Consider the following 24,483-nt stretch of genomic DNA (forward strand, 5'->3'; position numbering starts at 1 on the left):
GTAGACTAATGATAACAAAATCACGATTCCTTAGAGTGTTATATAAGCTAGCTGTGGTGTATCCTTTTGTATTTCTCAGCTTATATCAGTGAAGTGGCAATCAGTTAATAAACAATCAGGTTTGTAGTACACAAAACACAGAACTATAACATACTGAATTTTGTCTCTCAGAACCAAAAACAAACAAGTAGTAGTGTGTAGTCTACACCAAATCAATTTAACAACTATAGAACAATGATCTCAAGCAGCAAACTAATGAAAACAGATGATAAAAACAGAACAACAACACAATAATTTTTTCAGAGTAAATCAACAAGGTAGACAAGCAATTCAGAGATAAAAAGTATGAAATATAAACTGAATTAACAAGGTTTAGAGAGTGGCCTGGTGAGGCGTGTGAAAACACTGCCCTAAGGAATCGTGCCCCTCTCGTGTAAGGTTTTTCCGGCAACTCCTTAGCGGTACAACACCCAAATAAGTTTATCTCTTCTCGTGCACGAACAATTAGAGATAGAAACAATGATTTTCCGAATGCTCCAAAATAACACCCAAAATATGTGTGTATATAATTGATATATATATATACAAGTACAAGCCTTAAGCAGGTTGAAGAAGAGAAGTTTTTAGAGAACTAGAAAACAGAGGTTTGTATTTTCTGATTTATGAAGACTAGCAGGGCTTTGAAATAATAGGGAGAATAGCAGCAGAGGAGAAAGCTTGTTTTCTTTTTTTTTTTTGTTGTTATCCTTCTTTTACAAAACCAGGGTTATATAGGCTCTAAACTTGTAACTGATGCATAGTTTTATGGAGATATTAATATGCTTGATTATGAATCAATACATAAAAACATAACTGCTGTTTAACGGGAAAAAAAACATTACTACAGAATCATATCTTTGACCAAATCATTCTGATCAGAAATAATTTATCTAAAATATTCAAATTTTATTTTTTTACAATATTAGATATTAATAGCTAAATATCTAACAACATAACGAGTGTATAAAATTTTGAACTTCACACATATATATGTATTTGGAATCGTAGTTAAAATATACCGCGTATAATATCTTAGTCTCTGGGTATGTAGCGTGTAAAAAAATCTCGAGAATGTGTTTTTGACACGTTAATGTATAAATTGTGTGTCTTGCATTTGTTCTGAAAGGGTGAATAATATACATGGTGAATGCAGTAAAAAAAGTTTAATCTTAAGTTACTCTGCATTTATTTAATTTAATTTTTTCCTCTTATTTTTAGTGCATGTAAAAATAGTTCCATTAACTAATAAAAATAAAAAGAAAATAATAATTTCAAAAAAAGAAAGAAGAGAATAATAAAAAAAACCCGGTCTAATAGAACCAGTGTTATGTATAAGAGCAGATGCAATGACCCACGAGTCGGCTGCTCGCAAGTCGCAACTGTGAATCCCATTTGACCATCCATACAATCCACCCCAAGATTTAGGGGAAGAAAGAGATACAAAGGTGATATATACACGCACGACAAGGATGTTGAGGGTTGCAGGCCGCCGTCTTTCTGCCCTTTCTCGATCTCCGACCGCCGCCGCCGCCGTGTTCAGAAACCCTATCAGCGCCGGCGCCGATGAATCTCAGCAAGTCAGATCTAATACTCACTTCTCCAGCTCCTCCTTCTCGATGATTCCCCATCAATTTCATCTTCCCTCTCGAGGTTCGATTATTCTAGGGTTTCATTTCATCTTTAGTTCGTTTTTTAATATATGTTGTTATTGTTGTTCTTTTGCTCAATTGATTATTATTTTTTTTGGATTTACTTTTATAGGTTGTAGATTTTTGTGTGCTTTTTTTGGTAGACGACATACTTGCTGTGGCTCGGTCAAAACTTATTTATCGATTTGGAAATAGTGTATCTTATTGCTTACCACAACTGTGTTGAGCAATTGAACTTCTGGATTTACTGAAAAGGCATTTTTTCGCTGAACAAGCTTGCTTTCTAATTAGTTTTGTTTGTCAATTGGACTTGAAAGCCGCAATTCTGTGCTATACTCTGCACTTTATTAGTCCAGTGATCCGATTTATACTGTATATATGTTGGGCTTGTTTTTTGTGTCATTTAGCGTAAAGGGCACTATGGTGCTTCAAGCGATGTATGGTTATTCTTATTATTTGTCATGAACTGAATTTTTTTAGCTTAACTTCTGTTTGACATCTCTATTAGTGTGTACTTGTATGTAATGGTTGATTGAGGTTACTTGTAAGTTATGGGTGATTGAGGTAATTGAGCTGAGCTGAACATTTTTCAGGCTTTATCACGACTGAGCCGTAAAATCTGAGCTCCATGCTTGGCCCATAAAGTTTGATAAGCTTGAGATCTTGAATAGAACATGCTTAATATTGACAAAATCTTGCTTACTAATTACTTGTGATAATCAGTTGGCCTTAAAGACTGGTATTCTGTGCTATAATGAGCACTTTATAAGTTTATGCTACACTGTATCATGTTGGACTTGTTTTTCAATGTCACTTTGTGTAAAGGGCACTGTTCATTCTTATTCCCTGACATGATTGAAAGTATTTTGGCTCAACTTCTGTTTGACATCCATTTTAGGTTTATCTTGATTAAGCCACGAATTTTGAGCTCCAAGCTCGGCTTAACAGAAGTTCGATAACCTTGAGAGCTTGAGTAGTAGTATAGTATGTGCTTAATATTGACAAAAGCTCGAATATGAAAAGTTTGACCCGAGTCGGGCTGGATTATACATGTGATATTATAATCATCACAAGCTTATAATTAATATTTACTCTAAAATTAAAATGAAATAAATCTCTTTTTGGCTCTCGAGCTGAGTAATTTGAAGCTCGAGCTCAGCTTGATTATTCTCACGCCAAATTTGAGCTCTATCTGCTCACGAAGAACTTCCATTGACGCCCACCTTTTGCTATATAGTTGTGTGATGTACCTTAAAAGTTACATCTTAAGCCTAGTTCCCATTTGGGCTATCTGATAAGCAAATGAAATGGCATGTAAGCCTATAAGAGCTCAACTGGCCCGATTTGGCATACCATCTACTGGACTTGCTTTATGTTCTTACAAGTTTCAAGTAACAGTACATGTACTTATTTTCAGCCTAAACAGCTACTTTTTCTGTAGACACACTGAACCCTAATTTTCTTGAGGGGGTTCCCTTTCCCTCGTTACAGTTCTCTTAAATTTTCTTTCCTGTCTTTTGTAGTTAGCAACCGACTGCAATGGGGCCATGAACAATATATGATAATCTTCAGTAAGATAGAAGACTATTAAGTGTCTTCTTTCGTTTCAAGCAGTTTTTAGTTGTCCACTGAAATTTTTTTAATTGTACTTCAGGTGCATTGTCGAATATTGTTCTCTTGACTCCTTCAAAATAGATGTATGCAAATCAAGTTCTACAATTATTTTAGGTGAACTGTTAGCCACCAATGGGGTCTATTTTGGTAATTCTAAATACAATTATATGAAAGTTACAGTTTACCGATCTCTTTGTGAACTTGGAAGTAAAATCTACTTATAACTTGCACTACACTTGTTAACTTCAAGTGAAAAGTAATTTTAAAAGTAATATGGATTGTTATTTCCTGTTATTCTTTTGTAGTTACTACTTTAAGTAAAACAATGGATATGTGAAGTCATCTATGAAATTAATTATGCAGGTCTTATTTATAAAAAGAGAAGGTCATGTCATATAATTATTGCAGGGTATTAGTGATGGCTTCTATTCAATGAGTTTTTGTAATTTTCGTATATTATGGTTTTGTTGCAGGTTTTACTGCTGATGTGGCCTTGCCAAAGGATGTCAACAACCTAATTCCTGAAGTTCCACCTACTGTGACAGCCCTGAAGAGCCCAACCTCAAAGATTGATTATGATATTTCCAACCATGAGCGATTTCCTCCAGGAGACCCCAGCAAGAGGGCAGCTGCCTATTTTGTCTTGACAGGTGGAAGGTTTGTCTACGCATCTCTGATTCGCCTTCTCGTCCTAAAGTTTGTTGTCAGCATGTCTGCCAGTAAAGATGTTCTTGCACTGGCCTCACTTGAGGTTGATCTAACTAGCATTGAACCTGGAACAACTGTTACTGTTAAGTGGCGTGGAAAGCCAGTCTTCATAAGGCGACGAACTGAGGATGATATTAAATTGGCAAACAGTGTTGATGTTGAATCTCTGCGTGACCCACAGGAAGATGCAGTCAGGGTTAAAAATCCAGAATGGCTTGTTGTCATTGGTGTCTGCACTCATCTTGGTTGCATTCCATTACCAAATGCAGGTGATTTTGGTGGGTGGTTCTGCCCTTGCCATGGGTCTCATTATGATATCTCCGGCAGGATTCGCAAGGGCCCTGCCCCATACAATCTGGAAGTACCCACTTACAGCTTTCTGGAGGAGAACAAGATGCTAATCGGTTAGATATTGGCGAAGAATTTCTAAAAACCCAGTTGGGTTTAGAAGACTCGAATATAATTTTTATATTAAAAATTGTGTGGTACTTGATGCAAATTTGTTTGCTGTTCCTTCACACATTTCTTTTTGGACCTGTTAAGTAATATGCTCATGTAACTTCATTGCTTAACTTTTGATGCTAGAGGTATCTTTGAATACCGAATAAGATTGTGTTCAAGTTATTGGTTACATTGGATTATTGATCAATGCTTTGTCTAAATAACACATGGGAAAAGATCATGACTGATCCTTCTGTTTGTTACATATAGAGTATGTTTGTACAATTTTATCCCAGAATGTTATACCTGAGTTCAACGAGGAAGTGAGACCCAGAAAAATAAAACAAATTGCTTAAACATTTTTAATATTAATAGTACCAAATAGAAAGAAATAAAAACAGTGTATATTTGGATGCTCAAAGTCAATACTAATCCCCACCGACAAACAACAAAAAATAAACATAACCCTCCAAAGCAGTTACATATTTCTGTCCTCCCACGTATTTCCTGTCCGCTTTAACATTTCAAATTTTTTAATCAACATTTTTAATATTTGATGCAACCAGAAGCCTTGTTGATCAATCAAAACCGATATTCATAATCATAAAATTTAATTTCAAAATTACTGCCACAGGCCCAGATATTTTCTACAGTTATTACAATGACATTAATTATTTATGTAAAGTATTCAATCATTAAACATATAATAAATAAATTATTATTCCATTAAAAAGGCATTTAATACTCATTAACTTGTTCTATTAATTTGATTGTAGGATAAAATTTGTAAGAATCAAAGACGAAAAGTATTTATTAATTAATTTATTAATAATAATGGTAAAAATCAAAATTTAGGACAAACATAGACACACAGATGCGTGTATGTATATAATAATATGCTGTCTATTTCTGGGATGTAACCTTTGTGCCCGTGTTTGGTTGTCTATTTCTGTCTGCGCTTCTTTCCATATCTAAATTTATTTCTTTAGATAAATAGTTGTTGCATACAAATCTTTATTGCAAAACCCATTGTCAAAGATCACCCAAGAAAATCCCAATTCAAGTAATTTCTTTCATTTCGTTTTCTTTAATTTTTCTTAGAGTTAGCTTTCTCTCTTTTTGGTTTTCGTTTCTGCAAATGTTAACTTGATGTCTTTTCTCTTCTTAACGATGATCGTAGCTAAACTAGTTATCTTTATATGAACTTGTTAATATATAGATGTTTAAATTTCTTGGCTTTGGTATTCTGAGTTGTCTTTGTTTGTTGTTTATCAGCTATGACTTCCATTGAATTATGCGATTTTGGGGATTCTTGATGTATGCACTTGAAATAAATCATGGGATTTGTATTATTTTTGAAAAGAGGATGTGGGTTGTGTGATTTACAATTTTCTTTGTCTTCCATGGTATGCTTGATGCTGTTTTAGTTAGTATTGAATCATTCTCGCAACCATTATTGTTGTTCAATTTGGTTTGGTTAATGCTGGTTTCTTGATTTCTAGTCTACTGTGTTTGGTTGTTCTTTAGATTGTTGTTCCTTGTGTTACCGTGTGGGGGTAGTTAGCTAAATTTAATTTAATCACTTGTGGGCTGCAGTCTGGTATGACAATCTCTTTAATTAATTTGGTGCCATTTGGTCAACAAACTTGGCTTTAGGAGGACTACGGATATCCTCTTTTCCTGATATTATTATTACCTCAGGTATTCTTGTATGTATGTCTTTGAATTAAAATTTTTTACCTAATGAAAAATGTGCTGTATTTGATTACATGGACTATGCACAACTTAGTCTAAAATGCATAAACTGATCATCCTAGTTTCATACAATTGAGAATGCACTCCTTGACATACTATGTTAATACTATAGCTTCTACTAATCCCCATAAAATGAACTAAAAGTAATAATTTGTGGTTTGTAAGATATTTGAAGGATTAAATGCAAAATAATCTAGGAAAGTATTCCTGTGATTACTGGTTTATAATCATTGCAAGGCAAAAATAATTCTACTGCAAAATGTTGAATTTAGAGTTTAGAACTGTAAATTAATGACCATCCTTGAAAAAATTTGCTAAACGGTTTCATACTCGCAGCAATTGTTACTTTTCTGCCTGATCCACTCACAGTACGAAGCTCTAAGCTACTAGTTAAATGCTGAGAAATGGAACAGAGAGTATTGGCGAATGTTCTACTTCAACTTCAGCAAGCAGTCAGCAAGATATTGAGGATGACAGGATGATAGCTGTTCTATTGACCGAAGAGTATGCCAACTTAGATAACGCAGTTGGTCGACGACTGTCCAATTTGGCACCTATTGCTGTAAGTTAGTTTTCTATTCTTGGCATTTCTAATATATGTAAGAAAGATATTGTTGTCAACCATAGTTCTTTTTAGAGGGCGGAGACTTAATTTTTGCGGCTATCGACTTCTTCTGATGTGCTTCCTTACATTAATCATGTATTTTTGTTTCTTTTGTAATATTTGGTGTAATCATTATTGCATTCCATATTAATTCAAGATTGGGCTTCTTCTTCTTCTTCTTCTTTTTTTTTTTTTTTTGGGGGGGGGGGGGGTTGGGGTTGGGGTGTTAAGAAAAACTAGGGGGAACTACAGTTATTATTGTTGGAAATTCTGATTATTATAACAACATAGAGGCAGTTATATATCATATTAAACAAGCCAAGGCCAAGCAAGTTTAAACAAAACGCGAAGGTAAAACACATGCATATCAGTGACTGTAAGACAAGAGGAAGGAGAGAAATTGTACCAGTAGCCATAGCCTGAGGCAACGACATGTACAACACGAAAATGACAAGAACAGCTGAGTCGTCAGGCCTTATACGAAGACCTGACTGCTCTTGAAGAGAATATTGCCCCCACCTGCTGCACTGGGGATGCTTGCAACACCTCCTCCAGGATAAAACAGCTCAGAGCTTTGAACTACAGCACCTTCGAAGCTCAACAACGACTAACTCCTCACTCGCCAGAAAACCAACTTCTGAACTGACTGTGTTTGGGAGAGAAAGTAGAGAGGAAGAAGAGAATGTAGGTGTGGTGTGTAAAACTCAGCAACTTAGTCCTCTATTTATACTAGAGGCTAAGTGTAACTGACCACCCAAATTTAATATAAGAATTTAAGCTGCACATTAAAAATAAATCGTAACAGCTGATTTATTATAATGTAACAGCTGATATATATTAATCCACACATTAAACCAGCCGTTTTATATATATATATTTTAATTTCTGAATATATCATCAGTTACAAGTCCAGGTTCATTGTATCTGACTTAGCCCACAATTGTATAATCCGACCCAGTCCAATTGAGCCCAACAGACACAACCCAGCCCAACTGATAAATAAATTCTAATTAAAATATTATATTAAACCAATACGAAATAAAATTCCCCGCCCAGGTCGCCTCGCGTACGCGAGACGCCGAGACATTCGCCCAAATCGCCCTTCGACCCGACCCGTCCCGTCCCGTGACGTGACGTGCCGAGCCGAGCCGAGCCGAGCCGAGGCGTGGCGGGGCGGGGCGGCGGCGGCGGCGCGCGCGTGGGCTCGTGAGAACACCACGCACCATAACACACCTTAGTAGTTATGCACTACCCATGTGTGTTATACTATATAAAGCCAACACCCCCCTTTATTTCTTTCAATGTGGGACAAACAACATTCTCTTTCAAGCTCTTTCAAGCCACTAACTTCAACTTCATTTCTCTTATGGATTTCCTTAAGAAAATTCTTAAACCCATACATGAAAGTTTAAGTTCTAATATCTAGAAACAACTTCCAATCATTAGATTATGGAATTAACAACAAGAACATAATAAAATTATGAACTTAAAACACCATTTTCTAACAATCCCCCACAAATCCATACAGAAATGCGTTTCAGGTTTCTTATCATGACTTGTTTTTCAGAGTCGGTACCCTTCCGGGTTTGAACCCTCCTAAGTTCTCTACTTCAATGGCTACCGGATTCAGATGGAATGTTTCACCTTGAATCTTAATCCGTTGGGTGTAACCACTTTCCATAGACAACGACAAATCAACGGCTATGGAGCCAATCTACGGCTTTGAGACATTAATGGTCATGTCTCGATCCTGTTCGTCGAATGCTTCAAGGAATAACCCTTTCCTCTAATTGCGACCACACAATTACATTCGCTTAGCTGGGCATCTCTAGAGATATACTGCTAATATCTCGTCTAACGACTTGATCCCATTCAGAGTTTGTAACACTCTTACTATCTTAGCAGTCACAGTACCTTCTAGGTTTACAGGGGATAGACTCAGATACATAAGTATCATCTATGTAGCAAAGGTACTACCAATTCACCCTTACAGCTTGTTATTACCACATTGAATACACTTCGAGGGATCTCCTCTCATGTGTATTGGGTTCCCACTGTTGATGAATTATGATGGGTTGACAGTCCCATCCCCAACCTTGACTTAAGGACTACTGCAGGTTCCAGTCCTTTAGTCAAAGGATCAGCTATATTATTCTGAGTTCCTATGAACTCTATAGCTATAATCCTGTCAGACACTAACCCCCTTATAGACTTAAGTCTAACTTGGATGTGTCTCTTTGTTTTAGCATTATGCTTTTTACTGCTAATCTTGTCAATAGTTGTTCGACTATCACAATGAATAGCAATCGCAGGAAGCGGTCTGCTTACTACTGGTAACGTGGACATAAGCCCATGTAGCCATTCAGCCTCCGTCCCAGTGGCATCAAGTGCACACAACTCAGCCTCAAACGTCGACCGAGTCACAATAGTCTGTCTAGTCGACTTCCAGGATACTGCTCCACCCGCAAGGGTAAACACATATCCAGTCACTCCATTGGAACCAGACTTCTTAGCTATCCAACTTGCATCACTGTACCCTTCAAGTACACCAGGAAACCTCCTGTAGTGTAAACTAAGGTACATTGTGCCTTTCAGATATCTAAGTACTCTATCAAGAGCATCCCAATGAGTTCTGTTTGGACAGCTTGTATATCTAGCCAACTTAGACACAGAATATGAGATATCTGGTCTAGTACAGTTAGCAAGATACTGCAAGCTCCCAATAATCTGAGAATATCTTAACTGAGACACAGGAACTCCAGAAGTATTCTTGACAAGGGCAACTTTAGGATCATAGGGTGTACTAGCGATTCTACACTGTGAATAACCATATTTCTCAAGTATAGATTTCTCTATATAATGAGATTGAGTCAAGGTTATTCCTTCAGTTGACTGAATCAGTTTGATTCCAAGAATCACACTAGCCTCCCCCATATCCTTCATTTCAAAGTGCCTTTTTAAGAATGCTTTTGTCTCGTTAATAATCTCAATATTGGTTCCAAACAATAAGATGTCATCCACATATAGGCATAAGATGACATACTCACTGCCTTTAACTTTGATGTAGACACACTTATCGCTTTCATTAACTTTAAAACTGAATGGCAATACAGTATCATCAAACTTTTTATGCCAATCCCTGGGAGCTTGTTTCAAGCCATAGATGGACTTGATTAACTTACATACTTTCCTTTCATTGCCAGATGCAACAAATCCCTCAGGCTGATCCATATAAATCTCCTCTTCAAGATCACCATGAAGAAAAGCCGTCTTTACATCCATCTGATGGATGATAAGACCATGGACCGAAGCCAATGCTATAAGCATACGGATTGTTACCATCCTAGCAACCGGAGAGTATGTGTCAAAGTAATCAATTCCTTCCTTTTGCTTAAACCCTTTTGCCACCAGTCTAGCTTTGTACTTATCTATTGAGCCGTCAGGGTTTAACTTCCTCTTGAAGACCCACTTGCACCCAATAGTAGAGCACCCAGGAGGGAGATCAACCAACTCCCATGTTCCATTAGAAACAATAGAGTCAATTTCACTCTTTACAGCACCCTTCCAATGTCTAGACTCCGAAGAGTCCATAGCCTGTCGGAAAGTTAAAGGTTCGTCCTCGACATTGTAAGTGATAAAATCACTTCCAAAATCCTTAACTACCTTTGCACGCTTACTTCTCCTTGGTTCCTCTACTTCATTAGGAGTAGAACTACTACCAGGTTCCGCCCCCACATTTGTCATCTTTTCCACATGATCGGGAATAGAACTTGATGTGTGAGTGGGATCCTTATCATAGGTCTCTTGAGGTATACCAGTCTTCATAGGGTAGACATCCTCAAAGAATGTAGCATCACGAAATTCAACTATCGTGTTAGCCACTATACCATCTATGTCAGATTTTATTACTAAAAATCTCATAGCTGTAGTGGTCTCAGGATAGCCCAGAAAGATACAATCAACAGTCTTTGGTCCTAGTTTCTTTCTCTTGTGTTCAGGGACAAGTACCTTAGCAAGGCACCCCCACACACGAAGATACTTAAGACTAGTCATCCTGCCTTTCCATAACTCTAAAGGTGTCTTATCCATGTGTTTCAGAGGAACTCTATTCAAAATATGGCAAGCCGTATTTAGAGCCTCTCCCCACATGTATTTAGGCAACCCAGAGTTAATTAGCATACTATTAATCATATCTTTAAATGTTCTGTTCTTTCGCTCAGCGACCCCATTAGACTCAGGTGTGTATGGTGGAGTAACTTCATGAACTATACCATTGTTTTCACAAAATTCATTAAAGGAGTTACTTGTATACTCACCACCTCTGTCAGATCTCAAACGTTTAAGTACCTTACTAGTTTGTTTTTCTACTTCAGTTTTATATATAATGAATTTACTAAGTGCTTCATCCTTATGTTTAAGTAAATAAACATAACAATATCTACTACTATCATCTATAAAGGTAATGAAGTATCTAAACTGGTCCTTAGTCAACACACCACCAAATTCACAAATATCAGTGTGTACTAAATCTAACAAGTCTGAATCCCTAACAATGTTATGAAAAGGTTTCCTTATTTGTTTAGCTGACACACATACTTGACATTTAGAATTCTTTTCTATGATATGTTTTGGAATCAACTCTAAGTTCATCATATTCTTAAGAGCACCAAAGTTTAAGTGACCTAGTCTAGCATGCCATAAACTTGAGGATTCAACACAATTCACAGAAGGAAGAATAACATTATTTAATGTACCCAAAACGGGTTCAGCATTAATTACAAATAAACCATTTGACAAGTAACCCTTGCCAAAAAATGTACCAGTGTGAATAAGAACTACTTTATTACATTTAAAGGAAATTTCAAAGCCATTGGAAACTAAACAGCTTCCACTTATTATATTTCTACGCATGTCGGGAACATAATGCACTCTAGTTAGGGATAGAATACGTCCAGAAGGGAACTTCAGATCCACGTTTCCTATTCCATGTACTTGAGCAGCACTAGCATTCCCCATCGTCACTGTCAAGCTATGACTCTGTTGATAAGATACAAATAAACTAATATCAGCACAAATATGCACATTAGCTCCAGTATCTATCAACCATTCATTTGACAGATAGGTAGAAAATAATACAGGGTTGTAGGAAACATACCGGTCTGCGTTGGTTTCAGAAGCCGTGGCCTCACCAACAACCATGTTCACTACAGGCCCACTTGTAGTTGCAAGCACAGCATTCGCTTGTGCTACCACCTCAGCCTTCTTCGCCTTCTTTGTAGGGCAGTCCTTACTCCAGTGCCCAACCTGCCCACAAGACCAACACGGTTTGTTTGCCTTGGGTTTCTTGGCCTTGTCCTTGTCACTCTTAGGTTTATTAGCGCTAACTTTCTTAGCCACACCCTTCCTTTTCTGTCCTACAGTAGCTACATTTACCTTCGAGCTCCCGGCCTCAGTTGGCATCACATGTCCTTGTTTGGACTTGTGTTGTTCTTGAACCGAGATGTCCAGCATAAGGTTGGTCCAGGTGATCTCTCCTTTCTGTCTTTTCAGGGAGAGAGAGAACTCCTCCCAAGACTTCGGAAGCTTTTCAATCACACTCATAACCTTGAACTTTTCAGGGAGGTCCATTCCGGACTCCTTCAAAGCATGCACTATCATCTCGAATTCATGCACTTGCTCAGTCATGGACTTGTTGTCCACCAGCTTGAATTCAAGGAACTTAGCCACAGAATACTTCTCAAGACCCTGAGAGTCAGTATTATGTGTCTGGTCCAGCTTCTCCCATAAGAGTTTTGCAGAATAGGCATCAGAGGAATACACATCAAACAATGTGTTAGTGAGAGCAGCCAGAATGGCCGCCCTGGCCACACCATCCTTCTCAGCCCACTTCGCAAAGCCCTTTACAGTTTCAGCTTTCTCTTGATCCACCACTGGTTTCTCATACTCCACAACAGGCCACAGACCCTTTACAGTCAACCACAATTTCATTCTTTTCTGCCAGCGAGAAAAGCCTACACCACCATTGAACTTCTCTGGCAAGCCAGTTAATTCAACGGCTTGTGGAAAACTGTAAGTGGTCCAATCAATGGCCACCACAGATGCACCAGAACCACTACCACCACCAACAACGGGAACCTCAGTTTCACTCGACATTATGCTAAATAATATATAACAAATATTCTCTTCAAGAATGTTGGAAATTCTGATTATTATAACAACATAGAGGCAGTTATATATCATATTAAACAAGCCAAGGCCAAGCAAGTTTAAACAAAACGCGAAGGTAAAACACATGCATATCAGTGACTGTAAGACAAGAGGAAGGAGAGAAATTGTACCAGTAGCCATAGCCTGAGGCAACGACATGTACAACACGAAAATGACAAGAACAGCTGAGTCGTCAGGCCTTATACGAAGACCTGACTGCTCTTGAAGAGAATATTGCCCCCACCTGCTGCACTGGGGATGCTTGCAACACCTCCTCCAGGATAAAACAGCTCAGAGCTTTGAACTACAGCACCTTCGAAGCTCAACAACGACTAACTCCTCACTCGCCAGAAAACCAACTTCTGAACTGACTGTGTTTGGGAGAGAAAGTAGAGAGGAAGAAGAGAATGTAGGTGTGGTGTGTAAAACTCAGCAACTTAGTCCTCTATTTATACTAGAGGCTAAGTGTAACTGACCACCCAAATTTAATATAAGAATTTAAGCTGCACATTAAAAATAAATCGTAACAGCTGATATATATTAATCCACACATTAAACCAGCCGTTTTATATATATATATTTTAATTTCTGAATATATCATCAGTTACAAGTCCAGGTTCATTGTATCTGACTTAGCCCACAATTGTATAATCCGACCCAGTCCAATTGAGCCCAACAGACACAACCCAGCCCAACTGATAAATAAATTCTAATTAAAATATTATATTAAACCAATACGAAATAAAATTCCCCGCCCAGGTCGCCTCGCGTACGCGAGACGCCGAGACATTCGCCCAAATCGCCCTTCGACCCGACCCGTCCCGTGACGTGACGTGACGTGCCGAGCCGAGCCGAGCCGAGGCGTGGCGTGGCGGGGCGGGGCGGCGGCGCGCGCGTGGGCTCGTGAGAACACCACGCACCATAACACACCTTAGTAGTTATGCACTACCCATGTGTGTTATACTATATAAAGCCAACACCCCCCTTTATTTCTTTCAATGTGGGACAAACAACATTCTCTTTCAAGCTCTTTCAAGCCACTAACTTCAACTTCATTTCTCTTATGGATTTCCTTAAGAAAATTCTTAAACCCATACATGAAAGTTTAAGTTCTAATATCTAGAAACAACTTCCAATCATTAGATTATGGAATTAACAACAAGAACATAATAAAATTATGAACTTAAAACACCATTTTCTAACAATTATATATATAATAGGGCCAGTTTATTAATGTAACATATAATTCTAATTAAAGCTTATAAAATTTATGTGAAGTGGCATTAAAGCCTTTTACAATGATTCTAAATAGTATAACTTTGGTTACAGTTTCTTTGTTTATCAACAGTGATGCTGACAAGCATTGAAGAAATAAATTTGTATGTATTACACATTATTATTATTTAGGGATAAAATCAGTTCAATTGATTTGGTTTTTAAGTTATATCAGGTAAAATAGATTACGAATGTTCTATGTTTATGGCAATACTCTCGTAAAATGATATTTTACTTTATTTTATTAGGTAGTATATTTATGAGGATTAGATTTATTTTCATTAGGAATTACCTGCTTCCAAGTAATAAGATTTCTATGTATATATATCAAGAGTTGAATTTTCATCTATTCAAAAAGAGTGAAATATTATGGTTCTTGAATGTTTGATATATAGCATTGTCCTACATAAGTGGTATCAAGAGTCAATTCCTGGTACTTTTTGAGAAACCTATTTTCTCTCTTCTCAATTTTTTTGCATCTCAGCTTGCTCATTCTTCATACTTCGTAGTGTAACTGTGTAAAATATATGTCAACAGCCATTTAGCCCCGGGGGTAATTGTCTGAATGTCTGTAATAGCCAAGTCTAACATTGAATTGTTCTAGTTGGTGACTAATCTACTGGTAGCTGTTACCACCAGGCATAAATGTGGAAATTCTGATGATATATGTTTCTTTCCTCTCTTTGTTGTAACTACATGATCTTAAAATGGGATAGCTGGACTTCCATCTGTTAATTATGAGTTACATCTGAAACAATATAAACTAATATAGCGTATACCCTACACAGCTTACCTAGATTAATTTATTTGGTAGCATTTTGTATTATATATATTGCATATTGTAAGATTATATTCTTAATTTTTTGTTGACATTTAATTTACTATTTTTCAGCATGTTCCGCGTATAAATACCTACATTCCCAACATAAGTGATGCTAGTATGGATCACCAAAGGCTGCTAGAGAGGTATGTCTTTTATCTGGTAGTTCACCTGAGCACAAACTATTTCTGTAAAGAAATCATTTTGAATTCATGGGAAACATCGATGCTTAAACTGTTTTTTGTTTTTGAACTGTGACATTATAATATAAAATAATTCTTATGAGTAGACATTCCAGGTATATTTGGTTTAGTTTGAGAGGGTCACGTTAAGAATTAAGAAAATATCTGTTACAGGATTCTTAAAACCAGTTTATAGGTGACACTTATGAACCAGTGAAGCAGACGTCCTTTATTATAGGCGACATTGTTCTGAGTTTGATCTTTAAAATTTTTTGTCCATTTTTTTTGGTACTTCACTTCATATGCTATTCTTCTTCTTGTTATATCAGATATGTGCTGATAACCAACTTCCTTGTATCACTTTTTTCTCAGGCTGAACGCCTATAATTTGTTTGAAGTAAAGGTCTCAGGGGATGGAAATTGCCAGGTTTGCTTAATTCTTGTTAGGATATGAGATTGTAGACTTACATGTAGTAATGCGAGTTCTCTTTTTCAGTTTCGTGCAATTTCGGATCAGCTTTATAGGTCCCCTGAGTATCACAAGCATGTTCGCAAGGAGGTAGTAAAACAGGTTAGTATTGAAGTAACTATAAAGTTCTTCCCAGCATTGTGGTAAAATATTTGGGGCTGAAATTAAGCATAGTCATCCTGTTCCCACTGTGACTTTAGTTAGCAGCTAGAACTAGCAATGAACTTAATCGGGCTGGGCAATCTTATTAAATGCAAAAATTGCAGTGAAGCACAATTCCCTGAACTTTATGTGAAGTGCAACGCGAAGCGCACTATACAATCTAATATGTGTGTTCGTGTGCGTGTGTGATATGTGTAAACACTTGACTTAATAATAAGCTCAAGCGTAAACTTTAATGTTTAAAAGAAAGAACTAGGTTCAATTTATAATATTTAAGATATTAAGAAACTAATAAAATTATAATCATGCATCAACATCTTATATGCTGTCTGAGTTATCATTTTAAACCTCTATTATAATTATCGTTGTCGTGGAGACACTTATTTTTTACAAATTTAATCTCCTCTTTGCCTTTTGAAATGCGCTTCAATTTTTTTAAGCAAAGCCTAAAGAATATGCTTTGCGCTTAAGCTGTGCTTTAAGCACGATTTTTTTTATGCAAAAGCCTAAAGAATACGCTTTGCGCTTAAGCTGTGCTTTAAGCACGCTTGTTAATAACCCTGGGATGGGTCATCATGCTTGGTTTCTCAGTTTCATAATTTTATTCTAGGTTCCATCCTAGTTTTTACTTTAGGTTCAAGTCTGTTTTTTCTACCGTATAGCTTTTCAAAGTACACGTAGGGTGCACACTCTTCAGATTAATCTTTAATCCTTCTGAATGCCAGGATAGCAATTTTTAAATTGACTGTCAGGTTAATTTATAGAAGATACAGCCTTGGTGGGACACAATATTACTTATTCTTCTTGTAACTATTTTTATTCCCTCATACACTAGTTTCCTTGAATACCTGGCACCTTTTTAGAGTTTTCAGTAGGTAGAGATATGTGAATTCTTACTTTCTTTGTATTTGGTCTCTGTTTCTGCTAAATTTTAAGAAAGCATCCGTACCCTATGCAGGGGAATCTCTTGCTTGAATATTAAACATTATCGGTAGATATTTGCTCAGTTTTAGAGTGTATTTTTGTTTCAGCTCAAAGAAAACCGTTCTTTGTACGAAGGCTATGTCCCAATGAAGTACAAAAAGTATTACAAGAAAGTTGCCAAGTATGGTACTTTTTTAAGTTGTTGCTTCAGCTTACTGTTTTATTATTTGTTTATGTTGGCATATATGTGTGTATATTGTTATTTTCCACCAGTGCTTTAACTGCGCTCTTACTACTATTCATGCTTGGCAATAGTGCTTTGCGCTGCTGTCAAACTATACTAATATTACTTGCTCTGGTTGCTGGCCTTTGCAGATCGGGGGAATGGGGGGACCATGTTACTTTACAAGCAGCAGCTGATAAGGTCTTATATTTCTGAACATCAATTCATTTATGTTTTGGTTCTCATTCTTATTTACCTAGTCGGTATGTGTTTCATATATTGTCATATTATCTATGAATTCTGCATTTTCAGTATAGGAGTAGAACATTTGCTTCTCTAGTTGAGTAATATTTTTATATTTAGCCTGCATACGACATATTCCAGTGCTTTCGGGCACACACCCTTGCCTGCATAAATATATAACAGTCTTTTTTGACATTTACTATGCAATTTACCCCTGATGAAAAAAATTACAAAAGAATAAACAATCAATGGACTGAGTATTGACTAAAAACGAAAAAAAAAAACATATACTTTTTTGCAGCAAATGTATTCACAGGAAGATGAGGCTCACTCTCTCTCATACTCACTTGTGGACTTGTGGTATAACATAAATAATTACTGTATATTACATAATTATTTGATTATACATAAATATACTCAACTGACAGAAATAAGATATATCAAACATATAAAATATAAGTTAAATGATTGCAAGTAATAATCACAACTTTAAAGTACTCCATCCACAAAGTTTATTGTGAAAATGCTTTTGTATGTTATTCATATAGATTTTTTAGTAATGCAGATGTAACATATTGTTATGCTATAGTTAAAAATGGATACCTTATGAGATTTGTGGAAGTTGTAAGTTTTACTTGGTTATTAGTGTCCGTAAGCAGATAAATAGATAATAAGATTGTGAATGTCACTGTATTAAAGTTACACGGAGCGATGATATAAATTTCTAAAGAAATCATAAACAAAAATGTATATTTATTCTAATTTTTCCAACATCAGTTCGAATTGCTGAAAGCTCACTGTCACAAACTGTACTATCTGTGGTTATTAGGATAGCTATCTGTTTTGCAGTGTCCAAATAAGTCTCGACACTCATGTTTAAAACCATTTTCATTCATGCATTTTTTTTCTTTTTATTAAAAAAATAGGGCATGTGCCCGACGCTTACCAAAAATTAAGTGTCAAGCCCTCTTACATCACAGTGTGTGTTCATGTCTTTGTTTGGTTGTACATACCATCATGATTCTCCATCAATCTGGAATTAAATGGTTATTATTTTAAGCTGCTTTGAGACATAATATCCCCATTTTAAATATACAAATGTATTTATTTCAATTGAAGAGAGCATGTGTAATTGATATCATTCAGCTTATTGTTGTTCCCTTTTGGTGAGGTTCGAGTCAAATCATTCCAGAATGCGCATGAAGAAAGTTTGAGCTAGAATCTGTTTATAATATTTCATTAGTATTATTTCTTCTTCTTCTAAATATACATCTAGGTTCAAATATATATATATATGAACTGTAGAAGTTCAATCAATTGTATTTTTGGTTACCTAAGATGAATTATGGTTTTCGTTTTTTCTATTTCTTTTTTGTAATGCAATTAAATAATTTTAGGTGAAACAATATCATCCAACAATGACTTGTTTTTGTTACTATCCTTGTTAAAAGAGGGATATTGCTATTCTCTTAATAATTTTTCTGATAAGAAATTGTGTAATAACATTTATGTGCAGTTTGCAGCAAAGATCTGTCTTTTGACTTCATTCAGAGATACTTGTTTTATTGAAATTGTTCCTCAGTATCAGGAAGCTAAAAGAGGTAAGAGTGGCAAACTGCTATTAGTATAAATAATTAATGTTCTTTAGATAAATTGTGATTACCTGGTAAAGTTGAATGAGCTATATTATATCTTTATTTGACAATTTGCACAAGAACTCCTTAGTCAAATACTTTCTAATACCCCATAAAATATATTTTGTACAAATGTAATGTGAATTCCGAATTTATGATTGTACAAACCAACAGAAGCTCTTATATGAACCACAACTGATCACAACATGCATAATAACTTCTACGCAATTTTGAGTATTGACATTTGATGTTTTTAGAATAAGTAAAAAAATTAGAACAGGCATATACAGTATATAGAAAAAAAATTGGGTTCAGATATTTTAGGTGTTTAGGAAAGGGGACTGACTTCTTGAAGCAATATATGACCTTTGGCCATGAGGGGAAGGGGCCTTGCCACTAGGCTATGAACAAATGTGTATGTCAGCATATGAAATTACTTATGATGTTCTAAAAACACAACCTTTTTTTTTCTCTTGTAATTTGAAAATGTTTTCTAGACCATGACATGTGAAACTTTAAATTGTCTTGGCAAGACAACAATAGTACTTCTTGCCGCCTTAGCAGTTTATAATACTGTTAAGTATGAACAACTGTTTAAGGTCGTTCGTATCCCCAAAAAATGCAACTCATATGAAAAATGTGAACTATGTATTCTGTAGTAAGCAAGACCGCTTAATTTTGAATAGAATTGGTTTGCAAATATCTTTCAGTTAATTGTTCGAGCAATAAATTTGGTTGATATATCTTCAATAACACACTTCATTTCTCCTCGTGAAGGCCTGTGGCTGAGTTTTTGGTCTGAGGTGCATTACAACTCACTGTATGAAATTCAAGGTACATCGTGAATAATTTGGTTGTATGCCTGGATGGAAACATGTATTATTAATTTGAAAAATAAATCAATAAACTACAAAATTAATTTAAGCAAGCTATATGACTGAAAGTATTCTCTTTCTTTTGCAGCTGCTCCTGTGCAGCCAAAGCCAAAGAAGAAGCACTGGTTGTTCTAGACGGTTATATTCTGCGGAGTGTGTTTTACGAAAAGATTACTTCAACATTAATATATGACTTTTACTAAGATATACATGAACTAGATGATCGAAATATAGAATGTACTGTACAGTTTTGTATGATAGTTTGAGTTCAGATTGTTTTTGCATCCATATTAGTAGAAACTAATCATAGCCTACAATGTTTGTGAAATTGTTGCCCAGTCGTGACTCTGCATCTGGGATTGTGGCTGTTCGGTAAAAAATTTCTGTACAAAATTACTTTTTAAAATACAGATACTTAAGTGCTGTTTAGCAATACTTATATTTAAGAAATAATTTTCTACATATTCCTCAGCATACTTAAAAACTGCTCTCTATGAGTAATATTCATTTGGAAACCTGAAATAAACATTTGAGCTACATCATCCATTTCATTTTTTTTATAGAACTAGTAGTCTAATTACTTTGATGAATCCACAGATAAGGTTCTCATTCTTTGGACTGTACTCTTTAGATTAGGAGCAACCAGTGGTGTAACTAGTACTCAAATAAAGCAAAGAAAATTAGTAAACAAGGAGCCTAATCACAAGATAGAAAAAAATATCGCCCTTTCCACGGCTCCACCACTATGTCGATCTTCGATGCTTGCAATTTTATATAGTTAGAAACGAGGAGAATTTTTGCAAGACCTGAAATATTAAAATGTCTACTACTTGGCGTCCAAGTACTGTAATATTTTATTCTCGAGTCTTGACTACCACTCAAACCTCCCATGCATATGTGCCTACATATATTGGAAACTTGGGTACGGTCGTATGGACCCGAAATCGATCGAATTCTTAAAATGAACACGGCCCGTTACCCGAAATTGTCACCCCTACTTGTGAAGGTGTTCAAGAGTACCCCTGTATATATATGATATTAAGGCTCTAGTTAGCAATACTAAAACAAAGTCTGAGATATGGACACCCTTGGACATGTATTGGCTGTACCACTCCCAGCACAAGGCCATGTCATTCCAATGATGGAGCTTGCCAAGAAACTTGCTCGCCATGGTTTCAAAGTTACGTTTGTAAACACCGACTTCATCCAAACTTTACTCACTAATTCATCGACGAAAAATGAGTATTATGGAAATGATGAGGATGGGATTCGCCAGGTCTCAATTCCAGATGGACTTGAACTTGGTTACACCAGGACTGATTTTGGACGATTAACTGAAGCGATACGGAGAGTGATGCCTCAAAAGCTAGCGGAGCTCATTGATAAGATGAACAATGATGATATGAAGATCAAATGTGTTTTTGCTGATAATTGTATGAGCTGGGCTTTGGGAGTAGCAAAGAAGATGGGAATCAAGGGAGTCGCGTTCTGTTCTTCACCAGTTACAACCCTGGCCTTGTTTTCTACTATTCCGAAGCTGATAAATGATGGAATTATAGACAGAAATGACGGTGAGCTCTCATCATATGGATTGTTATGTCACGACTTGTTGTTTTATTTCTGTATTATTATGTCGTGGATAGAGCTTCAACTGATCTCAATTTTACGTAATATGCAGGAAGCATAATAAGGCAACAACAGGCTCATTTGTCACCCACAATGCAATCCATGAGTACTGCAACGTTTCCATGGGTATGCTTTACTGATATGGCATTGAGAGAAAGTGCTTTCAAATATTTTGTTACCATAACTGAAGACTTGAAAAACGCGGACTTAGTAATATCCAATTCGTCTGATGAGCTGGAGCCTGATACGTTTGCATCGTTTCCAGACTTGTTGCCAGTAGGTCCACTGTCGGCAAGCAACAGGCAGGGAAATCAGGGAGGCAATTTTTGGCCTGAAGACATGGCCTGCTTGCCATGGCTTGATCAACAACCGGCCTGCTCTGTCATTTATGTTGCATTTGGAAGCTCCACAATTCATGATAAAAAACAAGTGGAAGAAATTGCTTTAGGACTTGAACTAACAGGCAGGCCTTTCCTTTGGGTTCTGCGTCCAAGTATGTATCAGAAAGGAAATGAAGAATTTGCCTTTTGTAAAGAGCAATTGGAGCGCCGTGGCAGAGTGGTCAGTTGGGCACCCCAGGAGAAAGTTCTACGCCATCCGTCTGTGGCCTGTTTCATGAGCCATTGTGGATGGAATTCTACGATGGAAGGTATAAGCAACGGAGTACCTTTCCTGTGCTGGCCCTACTTTGCTGATCAGTTTCTCAACGAGCGCTTCATTTGTGAGGCTTGGAGGGTTGGATTGGGACTTGAGAAAGATGAAAGTACTGGCATAGTCAGGAAAGATGAAATACTCAACAAAATTAATCAGGTACTTAGTAACACTAGTTATAAATCAAGGGCTATGCATATGAAAGAGAAGCTTGTGAAAAGCGTCAATGAAGGTAGCTCACGCAAGAACTGGAACCATATCGTTGAATGGATCAAAAATTGACAGGGAAGGTGAAACTGTCAAATAAAACTTGAGACTTATTTTAATTTTAACATATTTTTCTTCTTTCTCCTTCTTAATAAATTTCATCGGATTCCAAGGTGCTTATCATACAATCTTGTCAATTGTTGTTCTGTTTCGTATACCAAAATCTTCCATTTGTATAATTATCTGCATTTATAACACAATTTATATTTCAGAATCGATATATTGTACCACAGCAAGGGGAAAGGAAAAGTGTCATCATGAACATATTTTTAGCAACATATATTTTCTACTATATCATTTCTTGTTACAGAAGAAAAAAGGGCTAGGGAGAGGGGATCAATGTAGATGTCAAGTAGCATAGTGATTAATTTAGTGGGAGTAAAGCACAATTACTCTCTTACAAATTAGATATTGATGTATAATTAGTTATGTCCTGGTCATTAAATCATCTTACATAATCTGGCATCCAACTGTATTCTCATCATTGAAATAATCTCCGAGTACCGTTGTTGATGCTGGTGCCTGCACTGGTGGCTCCATCATTATCTGTCCATAATTCTGGAGTTCTGGGCCGCGAGTATAAACTGGAGCTGCGTTGTAAGGATATACTGCATAGTAAGGCATGATAACTGGACCGCGAGGCGGTTCCACCATGTAGTAATACTGTTGTGTCAATGTATCTGGACTTATAACTCTGCGTGCACCATCATGAGTTGCGATGCTAGGATGTATGAGAACACCGCTTGCTTCTGGCTGATGGAGTAGTGGATTTACAGTTCTTAACATTCCCGCGGCACCATGGTTGATGTCTTTATGATCCAATCCCTTATTGCCTGCTCCTTCCTTGCTGACTGCACTCTCTGTGTGTTTGTCAGGGCTTGTGGCTCTTTGTGTCTCCGCGTGATTCATTTGCTCACCACCAGGGGCAGAGAATTCCGTGTCACTCTTCTTTGATGGAGGCATACGACTCTCCTTGTTCTCTTTTGTTGCATTTTGATCGTTGTAGCTCCAGATTTCCGCTTGTTTTCCAACTTTCAATAACTTCTTGATTAATTTTTGCGGTTCCACATTTCCTAGCACTGTCACCTTCGGCTCCACAGTGTCAATTTCAACATTGAGAACCCCTATCGCGAGTTGAAAAATTAGCAGGATATCATGAGGGCAAGAACAAAATATCTAGCGAACGTGGTCTCAGTACTCCATACCTTCTGTCTTTCGTAGAATCTTCTTAACTTTCTTCTTGCAACCGTCGCAGCAGTGAACTGAAACGTTTAGCTCCACCTTCTGGAACAAACGCACACAATTTGATTTCAAACGACTAAGTATGAAAACTATACTATGCAAAATTGATTGCAAAAGCAAAGCAAGATTGAGAGAGAAAATGAATCATGCTTTTCCACCTTTATATCTCCTTCCTTTGCCATGCAACGGAGGCTCTTAACCAGTAGAAGAGCTTCAAGCGAGAGCTTTTAAGAGGGCAAAAAAGCTCTGTTTGTTTCTTACAGATTGGAACATTTTTACGTAGTATTTATACACCCGAAAAATATTCATTGGCATCCAATCATATGTTAGTCAATTGCTTGGCCAGGAAATTTTATATGGCTTTTCCTCTAATGTATTACAATTATAATTATGTGCCTGATTTACTTTAAGTTCTTGGCCATTGAAAGCCGTCAAGGACAGCTTAAGAGTAATCAATAAAGCAAGAAAGATGCAAATCGCTACTTTATTTAAATAATTTGCCAAGTACTTTATTCGAATGACTAGTGCGACAAGGTACCTGTTATGTATTTCCTGCAACATTCTGCGTAGCTCAGATGTGTATTTTACTTGGTACTGTGATTGTGATTTCTGCGACAGAGTCAATTATTTAGCCGTTCTAAGTAACAACAATGGCAGAACCAGGGAACTAGTTTTGTGATGAATAAAATCGCGCGTTTTAGCATTCTGTTAGCATTCACTGATGATAAACCTTATTCACTGATATAAAACTACAGTTCTTAGTTTCTTCGGTGAATAGTTCTTTCATGAAGAGCCTTTCATTAGAACAAAAACCGCGACAATGGTTTGCAGTAAGACTCGAACATTCAACCTCAATATGCAAATACAACAGGT

The 24,483-nt window shown here is 36.6% G+C and overlaps 4 protein-coding genes across 7 annotated transcripts; 3 read left to right on the forward strand and 1 right to left on the reverse strand.

Moving 5' to 3' along the window:
* The first annotated feature begins 1,375 nt into the window (after positions 1–1,375).
* On the forward strand, positions 1,376–4,641 carry LOC108192781 (cytochrome b-c1 complex subunit Rieske-4, mitochondrial). Its single transcript, XM_017359264.2, has 2 exons — positions 1,376–1,689; positions 3,776–4,641. Exons 1-2 carry the CDS (start codon positions 1,509–1,511, stop codon positions 4,417–4,419), a joined length of 825 nt encoding a protein of 274 aa, XP_017214753.1. The 5' UTR covers positions 1,376–1,508; the 3' UTR covers positions 4,420–4,641.
* Positions 4,642–5,355: 714 nt separating this feature from the next.
* On the forward strand, positions 5,356–20,108 carry LOC108227981 (OVARIAN TUMOR DOMAIN-containing deubiquitinating enzyme 12). Of its 3 annotated transcripts, XM_017403408.2 has the most exons (11): positions 5,356–5,514; positions 6,048–6,152; positions 6,543–6,768; positions 15,185–15,258; positions 15,667–15,721; positions 15,791–15,865; positions 16,957–17,030; positions 17,225–17,273; positions 18,832–18,916; positions 19,727–19,783; positions 19,913–20,108. In XM_017403408.2, the coding sequence occupies exons 3-11, from the start codon at positions 6,601–6,603 to the stop codon at positions 19,957–19,959; spliced, it is 684 nt and encodes a 227-aa protein (XP_017258897.1). In that variant the 5' UTR covers positions 5,356–5,514; positions 6,048–6,152; positions 6,543–6,600; the 3' UTR covers positions 19,960–20,108. The 3 variants fall into 3 exon arrangements, with proteins under 3 accessions (XP_017258897.1, XP_017258898.1, XP_017258899.1); XM_017403409.2 differs by lacking the exon at positions 6,048–6,152 and having other exon boundaries at positions 5,360–5,514; XM_017403410.2 differs by lacking the exon at positions 6,048–6,152 and having other exon boundaries at positions 5,364–5,514; positions 6,576–6,768.
* A 629-nt stretch (positions 20,109–20,737) lies between these two features.
* Positions 20,738–22,446, forward strand: LOC108227004 (UDP-glycosyltransferase 83A1-like). Its single transcript, XM_017401998.2, has 2 exons — positions 20,738–21,395; positions 21,503–22,446. Exons 1-2 carry the CDS (start codon positions 20,903–20,905, stop codon positions 22,381–22,383), a joined length of 1,374 nt encoding a protein of 457 aa, XP_017257487.1. The 5' UTR covers positions 20,738–20,902; the 3' UTR covers positions 22,384–22,446.
* A 163-nt stretch (positions 22,447–22,609) lies between these two features.
* LOC108226108 (uncharacterized) lies at positions 22,610–23,885 on the reverse strand. Of its 2 annotated transcripts, none has more exons than XM_064079589.1 (3): positions 23,769–23,855; positions 23,574–23,649; positions 22,610–23,492 (listed from the first exon to the last, which is right to left on the reverse strand). In XM_064079589.1, exons 1-3 carry the CDS (start codon positions 23,790–23,792, stop codon positions 22,819–22,821), a joined length of 774 nt encoding a protein of 257 aa, XP_063935659.1. In that variant the 5' UTR covers positions 23,793–23,855; the 3' UTR covers positions 22,610–22,818. The 2 variants fall into 2 exon arrangements, with proteins under 2 accessions (XP_063935659.1, XP_063935658.1); XM_064079588.1 differs by having other exon boundaries at positions 22,611–23,492; positions 23,574–23,652; positions 23,769–23,885.
* Positions 23,886–24,483: the final 598 nt, after the last annotated feature.

The sequence above is a fragment of the Daucus carota genome, chromosome 6, assembly GCF_001625215.2.
Source record: "Daucus carota subsp. sativus chromosome 6, DH1 v3.0, whole genome shotgun sequence".
Lineage (NCBI taxonomy): Eukaryota > Viridiplantae > Streptophyta > Magnoliopsida > Apiales > Apiaceae > Daucus > Daucus carota.